Source organism: Populus alba, chromosome 2 (genome assembly GCF_005239225.2).
Source record: "Populus alba chromosome 2, ASM523922v2, whole genome shotgun sequence".
In the NCBI taxonomy this organism is placed as follows: Eukaryota; Viridiplantae; Streptophyta; class Magnoliopsida; order Malpighiales; family Salicaceae; genus Populus; species Populus alba.
The window spans coordinates 18,318,548-18,340,861 of record NC_133285.1 but is presented as its reverse complement, the minus strand read 5'-3'; the positions used below and the strand labels follow the sequence as shown (position 1 = coordinate 18,340,861).

Here is a 22,314-nt window from a genome sequence, read left to right as displayed (position 1 = left end):
GCAGGCTGAGTACGAGAGGAGAGAGAGAGATGGGACAGTACGGGCATCATTAGTATTGAGTAGAAAAAAAGCAAGAGAAAATGATTCCGTGATTCATAAATGTTTGCATGTGTTTTTAAAAATATTTTTAAAACAATTTAAATTTTTATTAATTTTAAATAAAAAAACATCATTAATATATATTTTAATATAAAAAATTATTTACAAAATAATCACAATAACATTATTATTTACATTAACAAAATAAAAACTAAGAGAGAGAGTTTGTGCTTCTGCTCCTGCATATATACAAATCCATATTTCTTTGACAGATTCATTGCACTTACATTTGTATTTTAAATTTTTCCAATAATTTAACAAAACTTTAAACCTCGTTATGGTGTTTTCATGTGTCAATACATACAGTGTAATGTAGATTGCTATAATAAAATTATTTATTTACTCTTGAGTGGAACAAAAAAAAAAATCTTTAGGCCAAGGTTTTTTAGTTTTAAAGATTGGTTGGGGATGTATAAGTTTTTTTATATTTTTAAATAATAAAAATATTATTTTACATTTAAAATGTAAAATTATTGATTAAGAGTTTTCTTGATTTTTTATAAGTTTTTTAATAATAAAAATATTTATTTCTAAAATCAATAAAATTTAAAATTATTGACTAAGAGAATCTAAATCAAGTGATGCCGAAGATAACTGTCATATTAATAGAATTGAGGTTGAGGAGAAAGATGGGGATGATGGGGATATTGAGTTAGTTAAGCTTGTTAATCAATACATAGCTCCTATTACTCTTGAATTTGAGCTTACAAGTGTGGATGACCAATATGAATGGAATGATTTGGCTAATAGTTGTTAACATTTAGGTTTGTCAATTGATGAATTGGAAATTAAAAACGAAATTCATAGACAAGTATGAATGTATTAATGTAATAAAGCGATGGCATATAAAGAGTTCATTGCAGTACAAGTTTCATTATTCAACTAAAAATTGTGTTCAGTTGCAATATATTTATGAACCGGTATGTAGATGGTATTTGCATGGAGAATATTATCAAATGTAGAATTTAATGGGAAATTTCAAAATTAAAAGAGCTACACATATGTCAAAACCCTCTTGTTTTGCAACACCATCGTCATATTGACTCGGATCTAATTGCTAAGGTGATGTTGACAATTATGATGAGAGATTTAAGTACGAGTGTTGCAACAATTCAATGTATTGTGGAGACGGATTATAAGCATAAAGTTTTTTTATTGGAAGGTGTGGATGGATAAATAAAAAATATTATAGCGGTTACTTGGCACACATGAAAAGTCATTTCAAAACCTACCTAGAATGTTACTAGTCGTTAGAGACTCAAATTCAGAAACAATTGTCACTTGGGATCATAAAATGGTTGATGGTAATAAGGCAATATCTAGGAGAGCATTTTAGGCACTTTGTGCTTCAATTGATGAGTTTCAATATTATTATCCTCTTACTATTATTGATAGTACTCACATTTATGATAAATACAAGGTAAAGTTATTGGTTGCAGTTGCTTATAATATAAATAATGTAGTTTATCCGTTGTATTTTGCTATTGTTGAAGAAGAGACAAACAATAATTAGAGTTGTTTTTTAGATTTGCCTCATCGATACATGATTGACAGTCGAACTAAGTTATGTATTATGTCAGACAATGATTAAGAATTATATGACTTGAATTTTTTCCAAGCCTATTAGATATCATCGATATTGTTCACAACACTTTGTAGTTAACTTCATCACTAAGTTAAAAATGTTGCCTTGAAAAATATTTTGCATAGGATATTTACAAATCCTTTAAAACAAGAGTTTGATATTTTATATGAGGATTTAGTAAAAACTAATGATGCAATCAGAGCATGGCTAGAAGTTGAATCTAAAGAAAAATAGGCATTGTCATATGATTTAAGTGGTCATCGTTATGGAAATATGACTAAGAATTTATTAGATACTTTTAATAATGTTTTAAAAATTGACCATGGCTTGCATGTATCAGTTATAGTGTAGATAATATTTTTTTAGGTGTAATGAATATTTTGTAGAGCGTAGAAAAACAATTAAAGATTTTTTTAGTTGTGATGTATTGTGGCTTTCAAAAATCCTATCTGAAATACTTGTCAATGCGACAACTTCTAGATCACACTTGATATTTCTATTTGATCTTAAAGGTGAAATATTTCATTTTTAGACACTTCTAACAGCTAGTGTTACAAGAAAAGTACAAGAAACGATTAACATCAATGAAGCAACATGTACTTGTAGCAAATGGAAACTATATCATTGATCATGTTCACACTATAATTATATGTTGCACTTTATAAAATGTGAACTATGTGTAATTTGTTGATGATTTCTACTTTTGTCATATAAAAATGTATATATTCTTCATTTTCAACCCTTGCCTTATGCTTCATTGTAACCTGCATATATTGGTCTATATATATATATATATATATATATATATGTGTGTGTCAAACTAGATGATGAACGGATAGGGGTCGAAGAAAATTCACTTGTCTACATAATAAGATGGATGCTAGAGAGGGGCACTCATTGAATAGATATGTCATAGTAGTCAAAGGAGTTATAACAGAAAAACTTGTGAAACAAGACAACGTATGTTATTTTTTTGTATTTCTTTTAAATTATATAAACTTTAATTATTATTTTTAATTCAACTATTTTGATGTTTAATTGTATTACAAAGGCTAATAATTTGTTATATAGGATTTCAAGGGAGACATGGTTTAGACTATAAAAGGTTTCACTGCTTCTAGGAATGCTAATAGATAGGATCACCTAGTTGTTGAGGCAAGTCTTGATGATAGGTTAGTTTTATATATGCAGGATTAGCATCGTTCTGATGATATTTAGAGTAGAGAGATTAGATATTTAGATTAATAACATTTTTAATTAAGCATTATAAATTATTAAAATCTAAAGATTTTAATTGTGTAAATAACTAAATTGTTTAATTTTTAGGGCGGTGATCCTGTAACACCTTGACATCATACCTTAATGAAGTTACATGAACATATCCACCTATTTGTTTTCAATGTTGGTTTTCATAAGATCAGTCAGAAATCAATGTTGGTTTTTATAAGATCAGTCAGCAATGTGGCATACATCTTAATCGTGCATTGATTGCAGCTTTAGTTGAGCGATAGAGGCATAAGACACACACCTTCTGTATATGTGTTGGTGAGATGACACTCACACTTCTTGGATGTTACTATATTGACTAGTCTTCTGATAGATGGAACCACTGTGACAGGATATGGAGGGTCGATTGACATATAAGTTTTATGTGATCTTCTATTATGACGAGTGTCTTTAGTCAGTGCATATAGGAGCGATTGCATCAACTTGACATTGTTAGAAATTAATTTTAAGACCTCATAGCAGATACGACAGAGGAGCAGTTGATTATATATAATTGGGGCTTGCATAATACTCCACCGTGTATATATATATATATATATATATAATAAAGGATCTGTGTTTTACTATAGCGTGAGTTACTGTGGACTGTGAGTGCTTTCACTGTGGATTGCATTATTCGGTACTATGACGCAAATTACTGTAGAGTGTGAGTACTTTCACTATGGACGGCACTGTTTAGATTTTCTCTTTACTAAAAGCACTATGGGTTGGGTAGGCGAATTGGCAAGACTGCCCTTACTACAGAGAGTTGCAAAAACTGCAGGAGGTGGGGTTGTATTTTTTATTGGGGAGAAAATTGTCAGTTTTGATTTTGGTAAGGCTGCACGACCCAGGCTGCAGACACCTGGCCAAGGTTGTCTCGACTTCAAGCCAGAACGCCAAGGCCAAACCCGTGTGCCTGGCAGCAGCCTAGGAAATAAACACTAACGCTAATTAAAAGTTGTCATTGATATCAAAAATATTATTATTTGTGTTATAAATGATATTATTTTTTATTATAATTATTATTATTAATATTAAAATTAGTATTATTTGTGTTATAAATATTATAAGAATTTAGGTCAGACGAGTTTAATATTATTATTAATATTATAAATATTATTATATTCATTAATATTACTAAATTTGTAAAACAATATTACTATAAAAACACATAGAATTGATTTGAAGGGTAAAATCAATTATTGTTGTTGTTTTTGTTGTTGTTATTGTTGTTATTATTATTAACTTAGATCAGGCATCCCCTTCCGAATCCAAGAAACTTGTAGAAGGAAAGTTGCGCCTCACTCAAGAAGCTTAGGTGTGGCTAGAGCGCAGATCCAAATCCTCTGGATCTTGTAACCCCACCTATCCCAAGATTATTGGGCCTTCGTCAAGATCCAATTCCCTTGGATCCTGTGTCAGGTGTCATTTCTCTTGGGTCTAGCATTAGAATCCAAGGCTAATGGGTCATGCGTTAGGACTTAATTCTCTTAGATCGACGTCAGGACCTAAGGTTCTTGAGTTTTAGGTTTCTAAATATTATTATTTTTATTATAATTGAAAGTATTAATATCAAAAATAGTATTGTAATTGAAAATATTAATATAAAAAATATTGTAATTAATATTATTATTAAAATAATTAATAAATTTGAAAAACAATTTTATCAATATTGAAAAATAACAATAAATTTGATTTTAAGTGTAAAATTAAAAATTATTATTATTATTATTATTATTATTATTATTATTATTATTATTATTATTATTATTATTATTATTTAAAAAATTATTATTAGTATAGAAGAAAAACCATAATTTTTTTAAAAAAATAAAAATTTTGACAAACAAGTTAAATATTATTATTAATATTATAAATATTATTTTTTTATTTGACATTACAGCTATACGCAAGACTCTTGAATCCAATGTTATAGCTAAACTCAATATTTATAGATATTAAATTTTAAAAATATTTTTTTATTAAAATAAATATACAGGACAGATAACTAATATAGCCTAGAGATACACTTCTAATCTATTAAGGGTCAATTTTGTTAAATGATTGGTTGTGTAATAATTATAATAACTTGGTTGTTTTATATGTTTTAAAATCGTTTAAAACAAATAAAAATAAAAATTATTTTTTAATTTTTATTTTAAATATATTTAAAATAAATTTTAAAAATAAAAAAATATTTTTTATATTTTGAAGCGAAAAACCTTTTAAAAAACAATTGTTATCACAATAACAAATGAGCTCTTAGTGTAAGTATTGGGTAATGCGGTGCGAGGTATTTTTAAAAAATATTTTTTATATATATTTTATTTTATTTTTTATTTCAACCCATCAAAACTATAAGAAACACCTCAAAAAATTAATTTTATATTTTAAAACAAAAATAATTTTAAAAAAATAATAAATCATACTACCAATCACTCATCATTGACTGCCAAATAATATAAAGAAAAATAAAAATGAAAGTTTTTTTATTTTTTTTTTTAAATCCTATCAACTTTGAAGTTACAAGTTGGAGGAGCGATTGGACATGTCGGCTATTTAATAAGGATTTCATCATGACCGTTAGATCGCCGTCGTTTCCAACTCTCTTCAACACCATTAATAATAATAATAAATATAATAAATAAAGGGACACAAATCCAAATCACGTAACGCGCACGCAGTTTTCGCGCATCCATTCTCCGTCTCCGATCTTCAAAAGCTTCAAGAACCCTAACCCTAACCTTCAAAATTTCCCAATTTTCATCACTCAAATCAATTTCTTGTGGAAAGACTAACCCTAATTCATTCTAAATCATCATGCTACTCTCTCCAGGACACTCACCACGCCACCTTTCATCTCCGTCACCATATTCAAATTCCGAAAATACCCTCCAGATCTCCAGCAATTCCTCCTCAATCGACAACACCCCGATAAACCCTAGTAAACGGCCCACGGTTCTTGACGAGGACACCTATGTGGCCACCATCGAGAAAATCATCGAGCGCGACTTCTTCCCTGATATCTCGAAGCTACGTGACCGTCTTGATTGGCTCGAAGCAATGAAATCGGGCGATCCGATCCAAATCCGAGATGCCCAGTTGAAGATTATGGAGCGCCGTGGCAAAAAGGTAAATAATCCCAGCTCCGACGGCAGCATACGGAGTAGAAATCGAACCCAAACCCCAGGTTCTACTTTTATGCGTGGTCTTACTCCATTTGATGAATTTGATAGCAGGATGCAAACACCTAGCGTTGTTATGGATAGGGGATTATCTAGTAACGCAGAGTCTAATGAGAATGAAGTTGCTGTTGATAAGAATTTGAGTTTAGACGATTTTTTTAGGAGATATACGAGTGAGGATAACGATAGCTTTTCAAAGATATTAGAGAAAGTGAATAGGAAAAGGAAGGAGAGATATGAGCATTTGTTAGAAGGTGAAAAGGAGGATGTTAAATTGATTGGGGATGCGAAGAGGGATAGGATTACAGATGGTTTTGGAACTTCTGATCAGCCACCGAGCACATTGGAAGGATGGAAGTACACAGCGAAGAATTTGCTGATGTATCATCCGGCTGATAGGGGTGAGGCTCCATTGACTGAGGAGGAACAGGCTGTTAGATTGAAGGGTTTGACTAAAGAAATCAATAGGTCCAGCACACGTTTTCATGGTAAGATGTTGGATACTAGGCCAAGAGATGATGGTGTTGTTGAGGTGCTTTATACTCCTGTAGCTGGGGCTACTCCACTTCCTATGTATGATAGGGACGGGGATAAGGCAAAGAAGTATGATTTGGAGGATTTGAGGAGGACACCAGATAGGTTTTATGTGGAATCAGGGAAGAAGGCAGATGATGGGTATAGTTTTGTTAGGACACCATCACCGGCTCCTGGAGTTGATGAGTCGCCATTTATTACTTGGGGTGAGATTGAAGGGACACCAATGAGGTTGGAACCTGAGGATACCCCGATTGATATTGGTGGTAGTGGCAATGGGCCGCATTTTAAAATCCCTAATCCACCTGCACGGGATGTGAAGGCCCATTCATTGTCAAGGGAGGCTTCGCGAAGGTTGAGGGAGAAGTCAAAGATGTTTCAAAAGCCACCGTTGCCCTCTCCAAGTAGAGGGGGCAGCGCTAGTCCAAGTGTGCGAACGCTCTCTCCTGCTGCACAGAAGTTTGTGAGAAATGCAATTTCCAGGTCTTCATCCTCTGTAGATGAAACCCTCCGTGCCAGTTATAGAGGGGCAAGTCCAGGAGTTGGTACTCCTAAGAGTGGAAGGAGTATCTCGAGGTTTGGAAGAGATGGGAGCATAAGTTCCAGGTCACCTTCTATAAGGGAGAATTCTAATCCTCCTTGGTAAACTGTAATGTTTTCAATAGTGTTATATTCTGCCAAGCACTTGTTTAATGGCAGCATTTATTAGCTATAAATGATGCCTTTTGTTTTTAAGGAACCATGTACCATGGCCTTTGTTTTCTTTTTTCCTCTGTTTCTATATAACTTGTGGGTTTAATGAAAAGAAGAGATTATGAAGGATGTCTCGTGCGGGAAATTAGTATTCAATAACTGCTCTTAATTTAAGGGTTCCATTTTTATATTTTATTTTTGTATGTGTGGTTTGAAGGAAAGATGTCTAGGATTCAAGTTCGCTGTTTTGGTAAGCCGGTCAGACATTGTCAATTCTCAGTTTTGGTTATGCTGAATAAGTGTGAGGATGGCAGAAAACATTGAATATTTTGATGTGCAATTTAAATTTCATGAGGACATCTAATTGGATCCTCATGTTGGATCAACTTATTGTTCTAGTTAGTAGGTTGCTTGATAGAAGTCAATAAATTCATTTTGTCTGGCCAAAATACGAAAGGTGCTTCTGAAATGCAAAACAAAATACTTCATATTCTATAACCCCTTGAATTCAAACAATAATCCAGTGGGATTATTAATATGATTCTCAGATTACAAGGCTGCTGCCATGTTTATGCTTCACTCATTACAGTATTGGCAAACAGGTTTCTGCTGATGATAATAAATATAGAAAATGATTTCACTGTTAATGGACTGCAGTGCTTGATGTTCATAATAAGAAGAGATTATTATAGAAGTTTATTAGTTAAGCAGAGATTATTATGAACAACTAGTAACTTCTTTACTTGGACCCTCTGTGTGGTCGACTGGTTAGAGCAATCCTTTCCTTTTAGTTCTGGAATGTCACCATGGGAAGCGACTTGCTTATCATCTTCTGGGTCAAATGTTACTATTGTGATGACCATACTTATTTTAGTGGGAATCCAGAGGCAATGTGCTTTTCCGGTGACCAAGGGCTTCTCAGGTTAAGGTCCAGTTGAGATAACATGTTGTCAATCACAGTTTATATGTCTTGACCACCATCGGCACTCCATGGAGTCCTGCTGGACAAGCAAAAAGTAGCAGGATGGTTTTAGAAAGTGATCCCGAGATTCGATGTTTCAGTTATAGGGCATTGGAGGCAAGCACGGGTAACCCATGAAAGAGGAGGACAGTGAACATGCTCAAACTCCATTGCTTCAAGCGTAGATACGTCTAGAGTCAGGAATACAAATTAAATCTCTGTTTGATTACAGAGAACAAGCCAGAATAAAATATATGCTCTCTGTATTCCATGCTAGGGATGAGATTTTTGTTTTCTACTCATCAATCGGCTTCATTCGGAGGTTCAGTTGCTGAGAACATCGGACAAGAACAAGCACATCATTGCTTAGCTCCCTCAATTTGAAAGCGTTGAGGATGTGGTCTGAGCAGGCTTGAGAGTGGTTGGAATTTCTTCATTTGCATGACTGCTGGCCTCTTTCACAGAGGTTTGAGTCGCAGTAACATTTATGTCAATGGGAACAGTACTGGCCATGTAGGAATCACTGCTCAAATCTTGTTCGGATCCGTGTTCTTCACACCTTCAGTTATTTGTAGGTGCCTCTTAGTTGTTGGGGAGCTTTACAGAATTATTATTATTATTATTATTATTATTATGATTCCCACTGTTGAATTATTATTATGAAGCTATGCCAGGACTAGAAACTGTTCAGTGATATTATATAAAAGGTGTAAGATTTTTGCTTATTAATTTAAAAAAGTTGGAAATTTGAAATAAACCTCCGCTTCAATTAATTGGGTTACAGAAACCATCCTAGACTAGACATGACTTGAAATTTCTCTTCTGCAGGAGGTTTTGCCACACCCAGGACCAGTGCACTTTTGAATGGTGAAAATTAGTTGGATATTTGTTCATGTGTTTTAAAAATATTTTTAAAAATTTATTTTTTTATTAACATCAAATTAATATATTTTTAGTGTTTTTAAATTATTTTGATGTGCTGATATCAAAAATAATTTTTAAAATATAAAAAAAACATCATTAGTCTCATTTTGACATGAAAAATTATTTAAAAAACAACCACAACCATACCATCAAACAAACTGCATATTTGATTATTATGGATGTAAAACCTCAAGGTAAAAAATCAGGTTTTAATGCGGGTATAGATACTAACTAGTCTCTATTCAACCCAAACCCAATCTGAAACCAACTCAAAAAAAATAAATAACCTTATATATCAAGTTAATTATGTACTAAATTATAGCATTTAAGTTTGGGTTGGGTAAGTTTTGATTATGAATACCCAAAAGCAAATTAGGTTTAGGTTCAGGTTGGAGAAACTCGATTCATGATATTTATTGTCATTGCTAGATCTAATCAGCTAATGTTCGCCATTTAAATTACAAAACATTTTAAGTTCACAGCAGCCTAGTTGTTGCAAACCATTTATAGCAAGAGATGATGGGGAAAACAAAAACTATCACATGTCGAGCAAAGCTCAGAAAGAACAAGGGGGAAAAAGACTGATTGAAATATTAAAAAAGGGGAAACCCAAATCCTTAGCTCTTTCTAATGATTTGCCCTCCCCTGTCCAAACAAAGCCTGCACATCATCTTCGACACACATAATTAAACCACTTGGATGCTTCCATGAACTTTCCCGACCAAAAGAATTAAAATAAAGGTACAGCACATCTTACCGAAGAGTCATACTGCTTGTGCCCACGCATGCATACAATACAATAGAGCCCAAACAGAGAGCAGGGAGCACTGCGCCTCCTCTGTCAAATAAGTGCTGAGTCACTCAATTCTTAAAGGCATTAAGACTTAAAAAAATGAATAAAGTAGTGGTTAATAGATGCCTCGCATCAAAAGCAGGAGTCTTTCCTGTTGAGGAGAGAAACAATACCACCACGTTCTCTGATATAGCCTAAACACAAGCAATAACAACTCACATAGAAGGTGGAGTTGAATTCTATAATCCCAGACATGATCGAAAATATTTTTATCAGATGCTTCTCTAACTTAAAGAATGAGAATGAGAGCGCAATCTAATCGAGAGAAGTAGACACACAGAACCTGCAACGAGGGCAACACAGAATTTTATCAACAGCACATCACCATGCATATAAAAGCCAGATCACGCCCCACCATAAGCATGAATCTAATTTAGTGAAGTATTAGATGAGCATCTTCAAAATATAATGTGAATTTCTCAATTGGAAAATAACTTTCAACATCCCTATATTAATGACCTAATTCTATAAGCTACATGGTATCATGAATATTAGAGTCTTCAAACGATAATGGTGCGAGTATTCTTCTACAATTACTGGTTGTCCCCCATTTTCAGACACTTATGGTGTTGCTCTTGAGCTGCTGCCAGAATAAAATGAACATTTTACTGCTTATTAATCTGCAATGAAATGCATGGCAAACATCAAAATGTTTTGCTTAAAGATTAATGAACACGAGGTAGAAAACAGCAAGCATATTAAAAGTACCTACAGAAGAATTATCATGGCAAGGCCTTCTTTTCATGCTCCAACACTTTTATCACCCTGCTTTGCAGCATCCTCAACAGTATCAAGAGATGCTGGAACATCCTCTATTGTAGCTTTGGCTTTTGGTTGATCAATCTTGTCAGCAGCATCAAAGAGAGTTGAATCACTGGCCTCATCTTTTGTATCAGGAAGCGGCAAGTCTTTTGCCTCTTCAATTGTATCAGGGAGCAGCAAGTCATTGGCTTCTTTAATTGCATCTGGAAGCTGCAAGTCATTGATCTCTGCAGTTGCATCTGGGGGGAGCGAATCATCTTCCTCTTGGGTTGTATAAGGAAGCTGCGAGGCTTTGAGCCCTTCATTCGTGTCAGGTAGCTGCAAATCGTTGACCGCATTTGTTGCATCAGAAATATGCAGATCATTGATCTCATCAATAGCACCATTGGGCTGAACCTCATTAATTGTTGCATCAAAGAGTCCTGAGTCATTGACCTTGTCCAATGCATCAGGAAGCTGAGAATCATGATCACTTATTGTTGCCTGACAAGTTTGTGAATCATTCATCTTATTTGTTGGCTCACAGGACTGGGAATCATCAAACACTTTACTTGCCTCACCATATATTTTTCTGTCGTTGACCTCAATAGTTGCATGACAAGGCTGAGAGTCATTCACACTGTCAGAGTCTCTACAAGATTGAGAGTCAATGATATCCTTTGTAGCATTGCTAAGCTTTGCACCATCTTCCTTAATAACCACATTTGGCAGCTCTTCACTGTCACCCTCGCCAGCTGCATGAGACAGCTGTTGAGGATCAAAGTTATCAGTTGCCTGGCATAACAGCAACTGACCAACCTCGCCATCTGCCTGATGCAAGTGCAACTGATCAGCCTCGATAATTGCACCATAAAACTGAGGCTGGTCATCCTCACTTGCTTCCTGATATTCCATTAGATCACCCTTTCTCCTGCGTTTCCCAATACCTTTCCTTCTTATCCTCTCCTTCCCCCTTGACCTTTTTCCTAGTTCAATTTGTGGGGGGACTGAAGGTGTGGCTGGACATTCAATCTGGTCCCTCAAACAGTCCTGCGCAATAAACCTGATCCTTGAAATTGACTCAAATTGCTGTCCATCCAACCCTTTTGTTGAGAATGAATCCGCTAAATAAGCAATTTCCCTTAGACCAGAGATCTGTGACAGTTAAAGAATAGACCATTAAAGATTATTATAAAAAATAAATGTAATAGCAAAATTGAAGTTTGAGCATAGTCCTACCGTCCTTTGGAACTCAGATGAGAGAGAGATTGGCCTTCCAACAACTTTACGAGTAATTTTCCAGTACCATTGCATGTAGTCGCTTTCATCTACACCATCATCCCCATCCACAATATGGAGTTGACGTTCCATCCATTCATTAAGCTCCGACTCCATTTTCCCAGACAAGTCGACCCCACCATCAACTCCTCGACTCTTTCTCAGCCACCGCTCCACATCTTCTGGGATTGGTTGAAGCATGCCATATTGCCTTAGGCAACGGTCAGGAAGGTGTCTTTCTGCCTTGTCGAAGCATATGAGCATTGTCTTTGATCTCCCTAAAATCAAAGTATTTTTAATATCTTTTGGTATTACAGTACTGTCCATAATTTTGTAAGGAAGCCACTCCACCTGTGTGTCAACACCACGCCAGTTGAATTAGAAAATTTTTTTATTCAGTAAGTGGAATAAGAACTGAACTGAAAGCAGTAAAAACCTACATCGGTTGTTTTCAATGAGTCCAGTGACTTGCGGTAGAAAACAACATCACGGTTTGTTGTTGGCCCGCTTTGTTTTCCCTTCCATCTAAGTACAAATGGAAAATGATCATGGATGGGGTCCCGATTAAGCTTTGGTCGGCCCACATTGAGGTGAAAGTAGCTCCAACACTACAGAAAGCAAGAACCAGTCAATACCAATATTATTTATCCTTGGATGAAACTAGTTGCTGAAAGAAATCCTTGCAGCACACATCCTGACAAAGAAAAATAAATAAATAAAGGACACACCAATCTCCAAGATGATCAATGGATAGCTATAGTTAAAACATAAATAACCTGCAGTAGTGTTAAGCAACCACAAATGGTACTTTGAGATTTAACACATGCATTGCCGAGTGCTCTATACAAGAAAGCTAATGCTGCTGCTCCCCAGGCATACTCCCCAGCTTCTTCAAAATATGCAAACAAAGGAAGGTACATTACTGGAACCTTATTCCCAGTGGTAGTGGAAAATATTGTACTGCCCACAAGGTACAGAAGATAAGCACGAGTGCAATGCTCAACTTCTTCAATAGGTGCATCTTCAGAACAATGAGAAAAGAACTCCTTCAACCAGCTTAACTTCACCATCCCGCCACTCGCATAGTTAGAGTCTGGTGCTTTCCCTAGAAGCCCTTCACAAACCGAGGCACAAGTGGTGTGTGTTATTCCAATAACAGGCTTCCCATCAATCGCAAGTCCGAGCAACAATGCAACATCTTGAAGAGTAACAGTCATTTCACCAACAGTGAAGTGAAACGTGTTGGTCTCTCTCCTCCACCTCTCAACAAGAGCTGAGATTAGAGGATTGTCAAGACTAATAGCCGGAATCTTTCTCAAGTAACCAAATCCAGCTTTCTCCACCAACTCAATTTGTTTAGGAGTTAGCTTCCATTCACCCAGCTTCGAGGTGTGTTCATGGCATCTTAGCGCACCACGCTCCTGAACACCACCACATAAACAAAGTCTTAGCAGAGCACAAACAATGCATGTGCTTTAATGTAATGATCATGAAAAGTAAGACACTATGTTTCCACACAAACACCAACCTGGCCATCCCAAACTGCAGAGGAGACATGCTTGTCTTGATCATACAGTACACTACCATCAATGGGTCCGGGATTCGTATCCATTCACTGTTTCCCACCACCACCACCAACGTAAGTAACTGCAACAACTCCATTATTAACCATCCAAAACGCCTCTTTCAACAAGTTGCTTGCAGTTATTATTAATATTTTGTAATGATAAGAATGAATTAGACTTGAATCGAAATCTTCCATGGATATCCAATTTTTAATTTGCTTTAAACCTAGATTATTGCTCCTATTGTCTAATAAATAATTTACAAAAATTAAAACTAAGAAAAACCAACAGCGTGGTTGTATTAACTTGCTCTGGCTGCAGCTTCCGGGAAAATGAAAAAACAAGGAGGAGGAGTAGGGGATAAAGGAATTACGAACCTGAAAAAGGAGACTGGGATAAATTTTTAGCGAAACGACGACGGAGAAAGAGTTCTGATTTATCTCCCGCTACGACCAGGAAGGAACTGCTTCGAAAACAAAACGACGGGTTAAGCATCGAAGCGACGTGATATCAAAACCTACAACTAAACCAGCCTCTCGTTTTGGGTTAAACACGTGTCCTTATACACGTGTCACTTTTTCAGTAGTCTGGGCGTAGGCCCATTTTTTAATGGTATGTTTGGGCTATCTATTGTTTCTTGAATGGGCCAACTTAACCACCCATTTTTTAACGATATCAAGAACCATTCTTGTTTTATTATCGTCTTATTAAATTAAATATTATTTTCAAGAAATAAAATTATTAAATAATACATGATTTATATTAAAAAATAAAAAATTTTAATATTTATTTATTTATCAATTGTTTCAGATTGGTCTTTAGATAGTGACTTTTTTTATATTTATTGGCATGCATAATTTTTTATTTAATTAATTAAATACATGTATTAACTTTTAATTTTAGAGTTGAGATTCAAACGCATTGAAATAGCTCGCATTTTTATTTTTTATATTGAGAAAAAACATTTGACTCGTGGCAAAATGCGGGTTGAAAAACTAGTTAAAATAAACTAAAATGTTTGGTGATTTTATAGTGCAAATTCCATGGATCATCCCCTCATATTTTTACTATGGAATGGAGCAGTGTTATTTTTTTTTAATTTGATCCTTGAATTTTTTTTCTCCTCGATTAGATATTTTTTTGGCTAAATTGATGACTGTTTGTTTCTAATTTGCTAAGGGCAAGATTAAAAGATAAATAAAAAAAACACGGAAAAACTTAGTGGTCATTTACAAATAGACAAAAGTTCTCTTTGATCCATCTACTTTTCTACTAATACATCTTTAGTCACTTTAGTTTTAAAAATTTTATTTTTTTTTAAACTTCATTTATCTTATTTTTCATTTCTTGGGTTTGAGAAAGAAGAAAGAAAGTTATCGGATTTCCACTGAAAAGAAAGAAAACCTTTAGGTTGGCACTGATTTCGCCCACAAAAAAGATTGGTCTTAGTTTCAACAGGTTATATTCAATGAGAGGAGTTTCATTATGATATTCTTTGGTCTACATCTTGCCTGAGATGATAGATTTAGGCTCAAAAAGTTTTTTGGATTCAAGTTGATTTTTAGTTTTTTGATCAATTATTTACTGATTTTAGGCTATAAATTGATTTACTTAAGTCTTTATTGTATTTTCTAGATGCGTCTGGGTAAAAATTGTTGAAAAATGAATTTTAGAGTCCAAAATCTCCTTCTTGATTTTTCAACCACCTCTACAATGAACTGATTCTGGGATACAAATGACATGTTGTCTATGTTTTTTTTTTTTTTTAAGAATAGAGAGGCGATGCATTGCCCACCTAGTTTAATAAAAGAAAAGGCCCAAACATGCGAGCCTTGAGTGGTTAACCCATATACCTATCCTTGTTTTTTTCTTTTTCTTTTTCTTTTTGATATTTTTTATTATTTTTAATTTTATTTTTCAATGTTGGGTTTTTTATTTATTTTTTATGAATTTTTTTTTTATGAATTTTATTCTTCAATATTTGGCTGATTTTGAATTGGGCTTCATGATCTTTATCGATTAGCTTTTTATAGGATTATCATAGTCTTGAACAAACTTCTTCATATTTAGTTGACGTCTAATTTTGTGAGTGTTTATTTTTGTTATCATGTAATTAAACGTCTGAGTTTGAACCAATTTTACTCATGAAAGTTCTAGGAAATTATCTCAGTTTTTCAGAAAAAAAAAAAAAAAACAATTGAGGTCATTTGGACTTCTAGAACTCAAGATATGGGCTGAACACTGAACAATGTCTGGGCTGCAGGACAGATTCGGACTTCTCTGTTGTTGCTACAATTTGAACTTGAAAATGGCCTTTTTAAATCTTGGACTCCCATGAAAGTTTTGAGCATGTGTCTTAGCTTTCCATCCATATAAAGCAGACCTAAATTCAAGATCTACAGCTCCAGATATGACCCAATGACCGAACAGTATTTCCAGTTTGTACTGAATCGACATTCTTTTCTAAGTTTAACCCTCTCTTTGTCCTTTTAATTTCAATACTTAAACTCATTAATCAATCCTTCCATTTATGTGATAGGCCTGCATTTAAGATAAACATTTACCATAAATTAAAGGTATTCTATATTATTAATGTTATTATAAAACATGTTTTAGTTAAGGAGTTATTGATATTTCAAGTGCAAAATAATGATATAAAACCTTAATAAAAATGTATTTTTAAGTACTGATCAACTTACATTTCCACAATATTACTCTCTTAACAAAGTTATATAGAATACAAATGAAGTACTTAAAGGAGTTTTGTCAAAAAAAACTTCAACCTTATTTTTTTATGAATCAAGAGTGTAACAAAGGTTATAAAAGGTTGTATGAGAATAAAAATATGATTAAAATTTTGTCTTGGATGTTATGTTTTTATTTTGCTGAAGAGAGGGAAATTTATAAGGGTAAAAGATCAAACTAGTTATTAGACACACTCTTCAAAAAATTTATGTGAAGGAATCAATTAAATCATGCTAAAACAAGTTAAATCGTTTATCAGGAATTTTCATAAAATAGTTAAACCATTTTTTAAGCTGGTCAAACCGTTTCTCGAAAAAGTAATTATTTTTTCTAAGTCAACTAAATTGATTTAGGTATCGAAAAGATTCATTTATTTGTGTGCTTTAGTGTTTTCTTATGTTTTTTTGGATCTATTTAAGTTTAATAGGAGTGGAAATGGTTCTTAAAGAAATTATAAGTTATTTAATAAATCGTTTTTACAAGATTTTGATCTTTGAAGTTGAAAGTTGTTACGGTATCATGATTTGTGTTTGAAGTTAAAAACTAATATTACATCACTTCACTTTATATATCTATGTCTTGCTTCTTTAATGATTTATTTGAATGATTCCATACTCTTAAATCTTGTCCAAATCTTCAAGCTTGTACAACATACAAACACAAGTAATATATTTTTATATAAATACTCAAATAAACTTAAGCAGTAATGCATGTTTCATTCAGGCATACAAATAAAATCAATCAAAACATTATTTTTTTTTATGTTAGTTTAAGACATCAATGTAAAATATATACTTAAATATATATTAAACAATATTACTGGTATATTATGTTATCATCGCAATCATTAAATATTAATCATATATTTCTTTTATAATCAAAACCTTAGATAATTGGTGTGTATCCAAACTAATACAGTGTGACGCAAGCAATGATATAATATTATATAAAAAATATTTATAATTTTTGTTTCAAAAATGAATAAAAATAAATATAAGCCTATTTTGAACTCTTTATCAAACCTAAAGTTATTTCCTCATAAATGATTCTATGAACCAATGCATTGAACTTTCATAATTATCTCAATTGAATTTTTTGTTAGGTTTCAAACAATTTATACAATTACTAAAGCAACTTCAAGCTATGTGCTATAAAACATATATGTTTATTATATCGTAATAGTTTAACTTATCATCAAGTAATCCAATCGATTACTCTGTGATTGTGCTAATCATTAAAAATAAAATACAATCGTGATTCAAAATGTATATTGTTATATTACAAAAAGAAAATAAATGTGATCAGATCATCTCTTTTCCAAACATGAACTCTAGCCATCATCTTGAATTCAATTGTATCCAAGAATCCCATGTTATCAAATCATCTCATCATGCTCAACAATCTCGATAGAGATCTGGATCTTGAACACCGGATGGTGTTAGTTTCTTGCTCGAATAAGAAGAGGTTTACCCATCCAGAGAATTCACTTTCCCATGTGTGAATAACAGCCTAACAACTAGTGTTGGGACCTGCAACCAAATATCAAAAAATATTTAGTAACCACAAATTCCTAAATATGCTCAACACTGAGAAATGCAATCGAGGGCTTTACCTTCTGTTGAATGGCAAGTTCAGCTTTTCTCTTTTGCTTAAACTCTTCATATAGTTGGTAACAGACCTATTCAGCTCCCATCATCATGTTAGGAGAGTGAAGAACTCCTCTATTTTATTGTCTGTGCAATGTTGTCCGGTTTCTCTGAAGGTAGGCTTTGAAGATTTGTACTAAGCTTTTATTTCTCATCATAAGTCATGTCTCTCTTGTTTTTGAGGTTTTGAGCGGAAAATAAAAGGTTAAAAAAACAAGAGAAATGAGCATTTTATAAATACAAGGTTAATATTGGTAAATGAAACAAAATAAAACATTGCTAAATCAATAGAGGCTAAATTCTAAAATACAATTCACCTTGTTTTTGGTTTTTTGTGGAATTGTGAAGAAAGAAAATGACATACATTCACATGAAGAAAATGTTCTTAAAAAATAAAAATACATTATTTTGATGTATTATAAACAAAAAAACATTTTAAAAACTAATGTTTATTGCACTCTCAAACAAGCCCACATTCTATGAATTGAAAACTTCACTCGCTCTATAATTTGCCAGGGATATCATTAATTGATGAGGATTGAGCTACTTCATTCTATATCAAGTGCCAATAATGAACTTTTCCAGTGAAAAATGTATGAATTTCCCAGTAAATGAACAAAGATTTTATGTAATAAATCTCATTCCATACAATATATTATGATCAGTACATTGATGTTTTCAACTTATCTGGAACCATGAAAGCCTCCAGTTCAGCATTGTACATAAACTGCAATCTGCAGGTAAAAAAGATAACTAATGGGAAAGCCACGCGTGGGCTCCCTGTCAGCACATTACATGACTGCAACTACCTCAATATGGGAGTCAGTGGGAACCTTATAGGATTAAAGGACGTTCCTTGTTGATTCCATGACTGCTTGCCCACTGACATAGTGCTGGCGGCAAACAGGCATGTAGACATCAGATCCTCCAATCAATTCTGTCTGGGTCTCTGCTGTCTTCCTCAAGGTAAAGAAGGCTCGCTTGCCACAAAGTTCACATCTTGCAGTCAGCTTTGTTACCGTATCAGCAAGAGGTATTAAATCAAGCACAGATCCGAAGCTCCTCCTACCAAACAAAGGTAATATAAATCAGATGCCAATTTATAATGAAAGATCTCCTAAAGTCGAACAGCAACATTTGTCAAACCAAATTAAATTACTAAGAAAGACATTGAGAAACACCTCAAATAATCCCCATCAAGGCCAGCAACAATTACAGTTTTCCCATCATGATCAGCAGCCTTGCAACAGAATTCATAAAGGTCTTCAAAAAATTGAGCCTCATCAATGCCAATCACGTCAAGCTGTCAATAAACATAGATCATGAGAAGTGGAGGAGAAAGAAAATATGAATTGCAGTAAAATCATCAAACCAATCACAACATTTTCTTTTTAGCAAGCCTTCTTTCAAACTCGTAAAATGAAAATGAAAGGAAAGAAAATCTTATTTTCCTTCTCTCCGAAACCCATTAATCAGCGGCGGCGGCGGCGGCAATAATAGACCCTGTTTAGATCTGATTGTGAAATAAACGAATCAAAACGCTAAAAAAGAAACCTTGTGATATTCATCATCTCCAAGCTTGTGATGGAAAGAGGTGAGATCTGGCAAAGACCAGCAAGGAAATTTCAAGCCATCATGTGTGACCACCGAATCGTTTGCATATCTTGTGTCCTTGCTTGATTTGATCATTGCCACATTTCTACATTAAAAATAATATTCAAGATCATTATTTTCAAAAATCAAAATTAGAACTTTCTTTTCGCGTATCTAATACCAGATCATAACCCTCCCCAAAAAAAGAAGAAGGAGAAGAAGAACCTGCCACTGCTGCTCTCGGATTCGATACGACGGAGTAAATCGGTGGTTTTGCCAGCAAACATGGGGCCAATGATGACATGTACTTCACCGGCCTCACAGCGGCCACCGTTAATCGAAGTCGAAGCAGCCATGGGAGAGTAATAAGCTGGAAGTGGGGGGGGAGAATTTGGGAGTTGGGAGGTGAGAAGATGGGAAATGCGGAGAGATTGATGTTCTGTTTGGAAATAAAAGAAGGCTGGTTTTGATTTTGAATGGTTTTGGAGGGAAAAGAATTGGAGGGAAGTTGAAATATGAATTTCTTTTTCTTTTTCCTTTTCCTTTTTTAAATTGAGCACTCGTGCATGAGTCATGCGATCTGATGGCCGACCTGGTTGGCGCTGGCTGAGCTGGATGTATCTTTCGTTGTGTATTAGTTAGATATTTTAATATTTTGATAGCTGTTATTTTAAAAATAAAAAATTAAAATATATTAAAATATTTTTTAAATTTTTAAAATATATTTTTTAAAAAAAAAAATTAAAAATCTAAAATAAATAATCTAAAACAAAAATAAATAAATTTAATTTTTTTCAAAACCACTTTTACATTTTGACTTACAACTAATTTATTTTTTGTTTTAAAAGTTTTATTAGAAAATGTTAAATTTTATTTTTTTACTTTAAATTAATTTTTTTTATTTTTATATAATTTTAAGATGCTGATTTGAAAATAAATTTTCAAAAAATTACAATATATTTAAATATATTTTTAAGTCAAATCAGAAAACAACTAGTCTACTATGCACTGAAGAAATTTTGATTATGTGGGGTTAGGCTCATTGGGCCCACTTTGATTGTCCATTTTCATTTGGGCCCACCATTTTACCCAACTTTTTTTTTTTTTTGCCCTTTTTGTTTTCAGAATGCATTAGGCCATCAGCCCATCAGTGCCGTTTTTAGAATTAACTAACCTGTAGAGGCACATTCCACCGTGAATAGAATTTTAAATTAAAAAATATTAGAGTTATGTTTGTGTTTTTCAGTATTATGATATTTTTTAACTAAGAATGAAAAGATAATGTATAAATTGAAAAATATATAAACTAATAAATTATATATTAAAAAGTTATTAATATTAATTATAAACTAAAGCGGTAAGTTAATTATTTTTATAAAAAATAAAATAGGTGTACATGGAAATAATTTACCTCAAATATCCCTTTTATTTAATACTTTTACTTTCATATTTAAGGTTAATTTTGATAACTACATACCTATTTTACCTTAACCATCCTTTTCATTTTATATGTTTTCTTTTATTTGTTTTAAAGGTTAATTTTGATCATTATATACATATGATTTTCGTTGTCATAAATTATAATAATTTATTTAAAGTATTATGAAATTACATATATAATTTAAAAGATCAATTAATATTTTAAAAAATAAACTAAACAACTTAGAAAATGATACATGTTGTTGATTAAAATATAAATTGAAAATTAAAAGAGAAATTGGTCATTATTAAGCTTAATAGGTCAAGCTCACACATTTGGCTTTTAAATTGTTTTTTTTTCTTTTAAATAGACAGCATGTTATTTGTTGGTTTATTTTTTATTATTGGATTGGGGTTTGAGTTCTTGCACACTCAAAACGTCATTTTTAATTTTTATCTAAAAACACATCAAAAATCATTATAGAAACATCAATAAAAACATATTTAATTCTAAAACATCCTCTAATCAATTTTAAAATAAAAAATCAAATAAAATAAAAATAAAATAAAATTTACAAGTCTCAATCTATTTTTGGTTAAAAGTTAAAATCATATGTTGTGAACTTTTATCTTTAAGACGGATTCATTGACACTAAGATTAGTGTTTTTATGGCCGACTGAATATTTTCTCTTGTTTTCCTTGATGTGAGTCTCTATGTCTTTCCTCAATATTGAGGAACAAAACCTGATAAAATAAAGGTTTTGACCTCAATAAAAATACTTAAACACAACATGGATCAAATATGCATAATTTAAGATTTGGGAGGTCGAGAAGTTTTTTGTGCCCTTTAAACAATGAAAATAAAAAAAGAATTTCTTTTGATGTTGATTTTGGTCCTTTTAATTATTATTTTTCTCCATAAATTGCATTCTTTTCATGTAAATTCTCTCCATCTTATTTTCTTTTTTCTATTTCTTAAAAAAAATCATAAAAGAACATGAAATTGACAAAAAGAATTAAGCTATAAACAGATTTAAGAATATAAGGATTAAATGTACATTTTCTAAAAATATGAGGACTAATTAAAATCTGCGACTTGGACATTAATATTTTTTTTTTTCACTTTTTCCTGAATAGGGATTGCAATTTGTTGACTCTGTTGGATGTTTTGTTCTACGCTATACAATTAATAATTTGTAATTAGATGGTTATGGAAATTATAG

The 22,314-nt window shown here is 32.8% G+C and overlaps 3 protein-coding genes across 8 annotated transcripts; 1 reads left to right on the top strand and 2 right to left on the bottom strand.

The window, feature by feature from the left end:
• The first annotated feature begins 5,590 nt into the window (after nt 1-5,590).
• LOC118044153 (uncharacterized) lies at nt 5,591-7,494 on the top strand. The gene has a single exon (XM_035052333.2). The coding sequence runs from the start codon at nt 5,774-5,776 to the stop codon at nt 7,316-7,318; it is 1,545 nt and encodes a 514-aa protein (XP_034908224.1). The 5' UTR covers nt 5,591-5,773; the 3' UTR covers nt 7,319-7,494.
• A 2,968-nt stretch (nt 7,495-10,462) lies between these two features.
• On the bottom strand, nt 10,463-14,197 carry LOC118044154 (protein MAIN-LIKE 2). 6 transcript variants are annotated; one of them, XM_035052336.2, is made up of 7 exons: nt 14,065-14,197; nt 13,651-13,769; nt 12,899-13,543; nt 12,563-12,730; nt 12,084-12,473; nt 10,812-11,999; nt 10,463-10,723 (listed from the first exon to the last, which is right to left on the bottom strand). In XM_035052336.2, exons 2-6 carry the CDS (start codon nt 13,732-13,734, stop codon nt 10,845-10,847), a joined length of 2,442 nt encoding a protein of 813 aa, XP_034908227.1. In that variant the 5' UTR covers nt 13,735-13,769; nt 14,065-14,197; the 3' UTR covers nt 10,463-10,723; nt 10,812-10,844. The 6 variants fall into 6 exon arrangements, with proteins under 6 accessions (XP_034908227.1, XP_034908228.1, XP_034908230.1 ...); XM_035052337.2 differs by having other exon boundaries at nt 10,463-10,686; XM_035052339.2 differs by having other exon boundaries at nt 10,463-10,683.
• Nucleotides 14,198-17,474: 3,277 nt separating this feature from the next.
• On the bottom strand, nt 17,475-20,113 carry LOC118044155 (thymidine kinase a). Its single transcript, XM_035052341.2, has 5 exons — nt 19,897-20,113; nt 19,633-19,777; nt 19,260-19,381; nt 18,045-19,143; nt 17,475-17,961 (listed from the first exon to the last, which is right to left on the bottom strand). Exons 1-4 carry the CDS (start codon nt 20,025-20,027, stop codon nt 18,921-18,923), a joined length of 621 nt encoding a protein of 206 aa, XP_034908232.1. The 5' UTR covers nt 20,028-20,113; the 3' UTR covers nt 17,475-17,961; nt 18,045-18,920.
• Nucleotides 20,114-22,314: the final 2,201 nt, after the last annotated feature.

Coding starts and splice junctions, on each gene's coding strand:
- LOC118044153 (XM_035052333.2), top strand. CDS start 5,774: ATGCTACTCTCTCCAGGACACTCACCACGCCACCTTTCATCTCCGTCA.
- LOC118044154 (XM_035052336.2), bottom strand. CDS start 13,734: ATGGATACGAATCCCGGACCCATTGATGGTAGTGTACTGTATGATCAA. Junction 12,731..12,898: donor GTTGCTTAACACTACTGCAG/GTTATTTATGTT, acceptor TGCTTTCTGTAG/TGTTGGAGCTACTTTCACCT. Junction 12,000..12,083: donor CATCTGAGTTCCAAAGGACG/GTAGGACTATGC, acceptor TAACTGTCACAG/ATCTCTGGTCTAAGGGAAAT.
- LOC118044155 (XM_035052341.2), bottom strand. CDS start 20,027: ATGGCTGCTTCGACTTCGATTAACGGTGGCCGCTGTGAGGCCGGTGAA. Junction 19,382..19,632: donor GAGATGATGAATATCACAAG/GTTTCTTTTTTA, acceptor GTTTATTGACAG/CTTGACGTGATTGGCATTGA. Junction 19,144..19,259: donor CTTGATGGGGATTATTTGAG/GTGTTTCTCAAT, acceptor TTTGTTTGGTAG/GAGGAGCTTCGGATCTGTGC.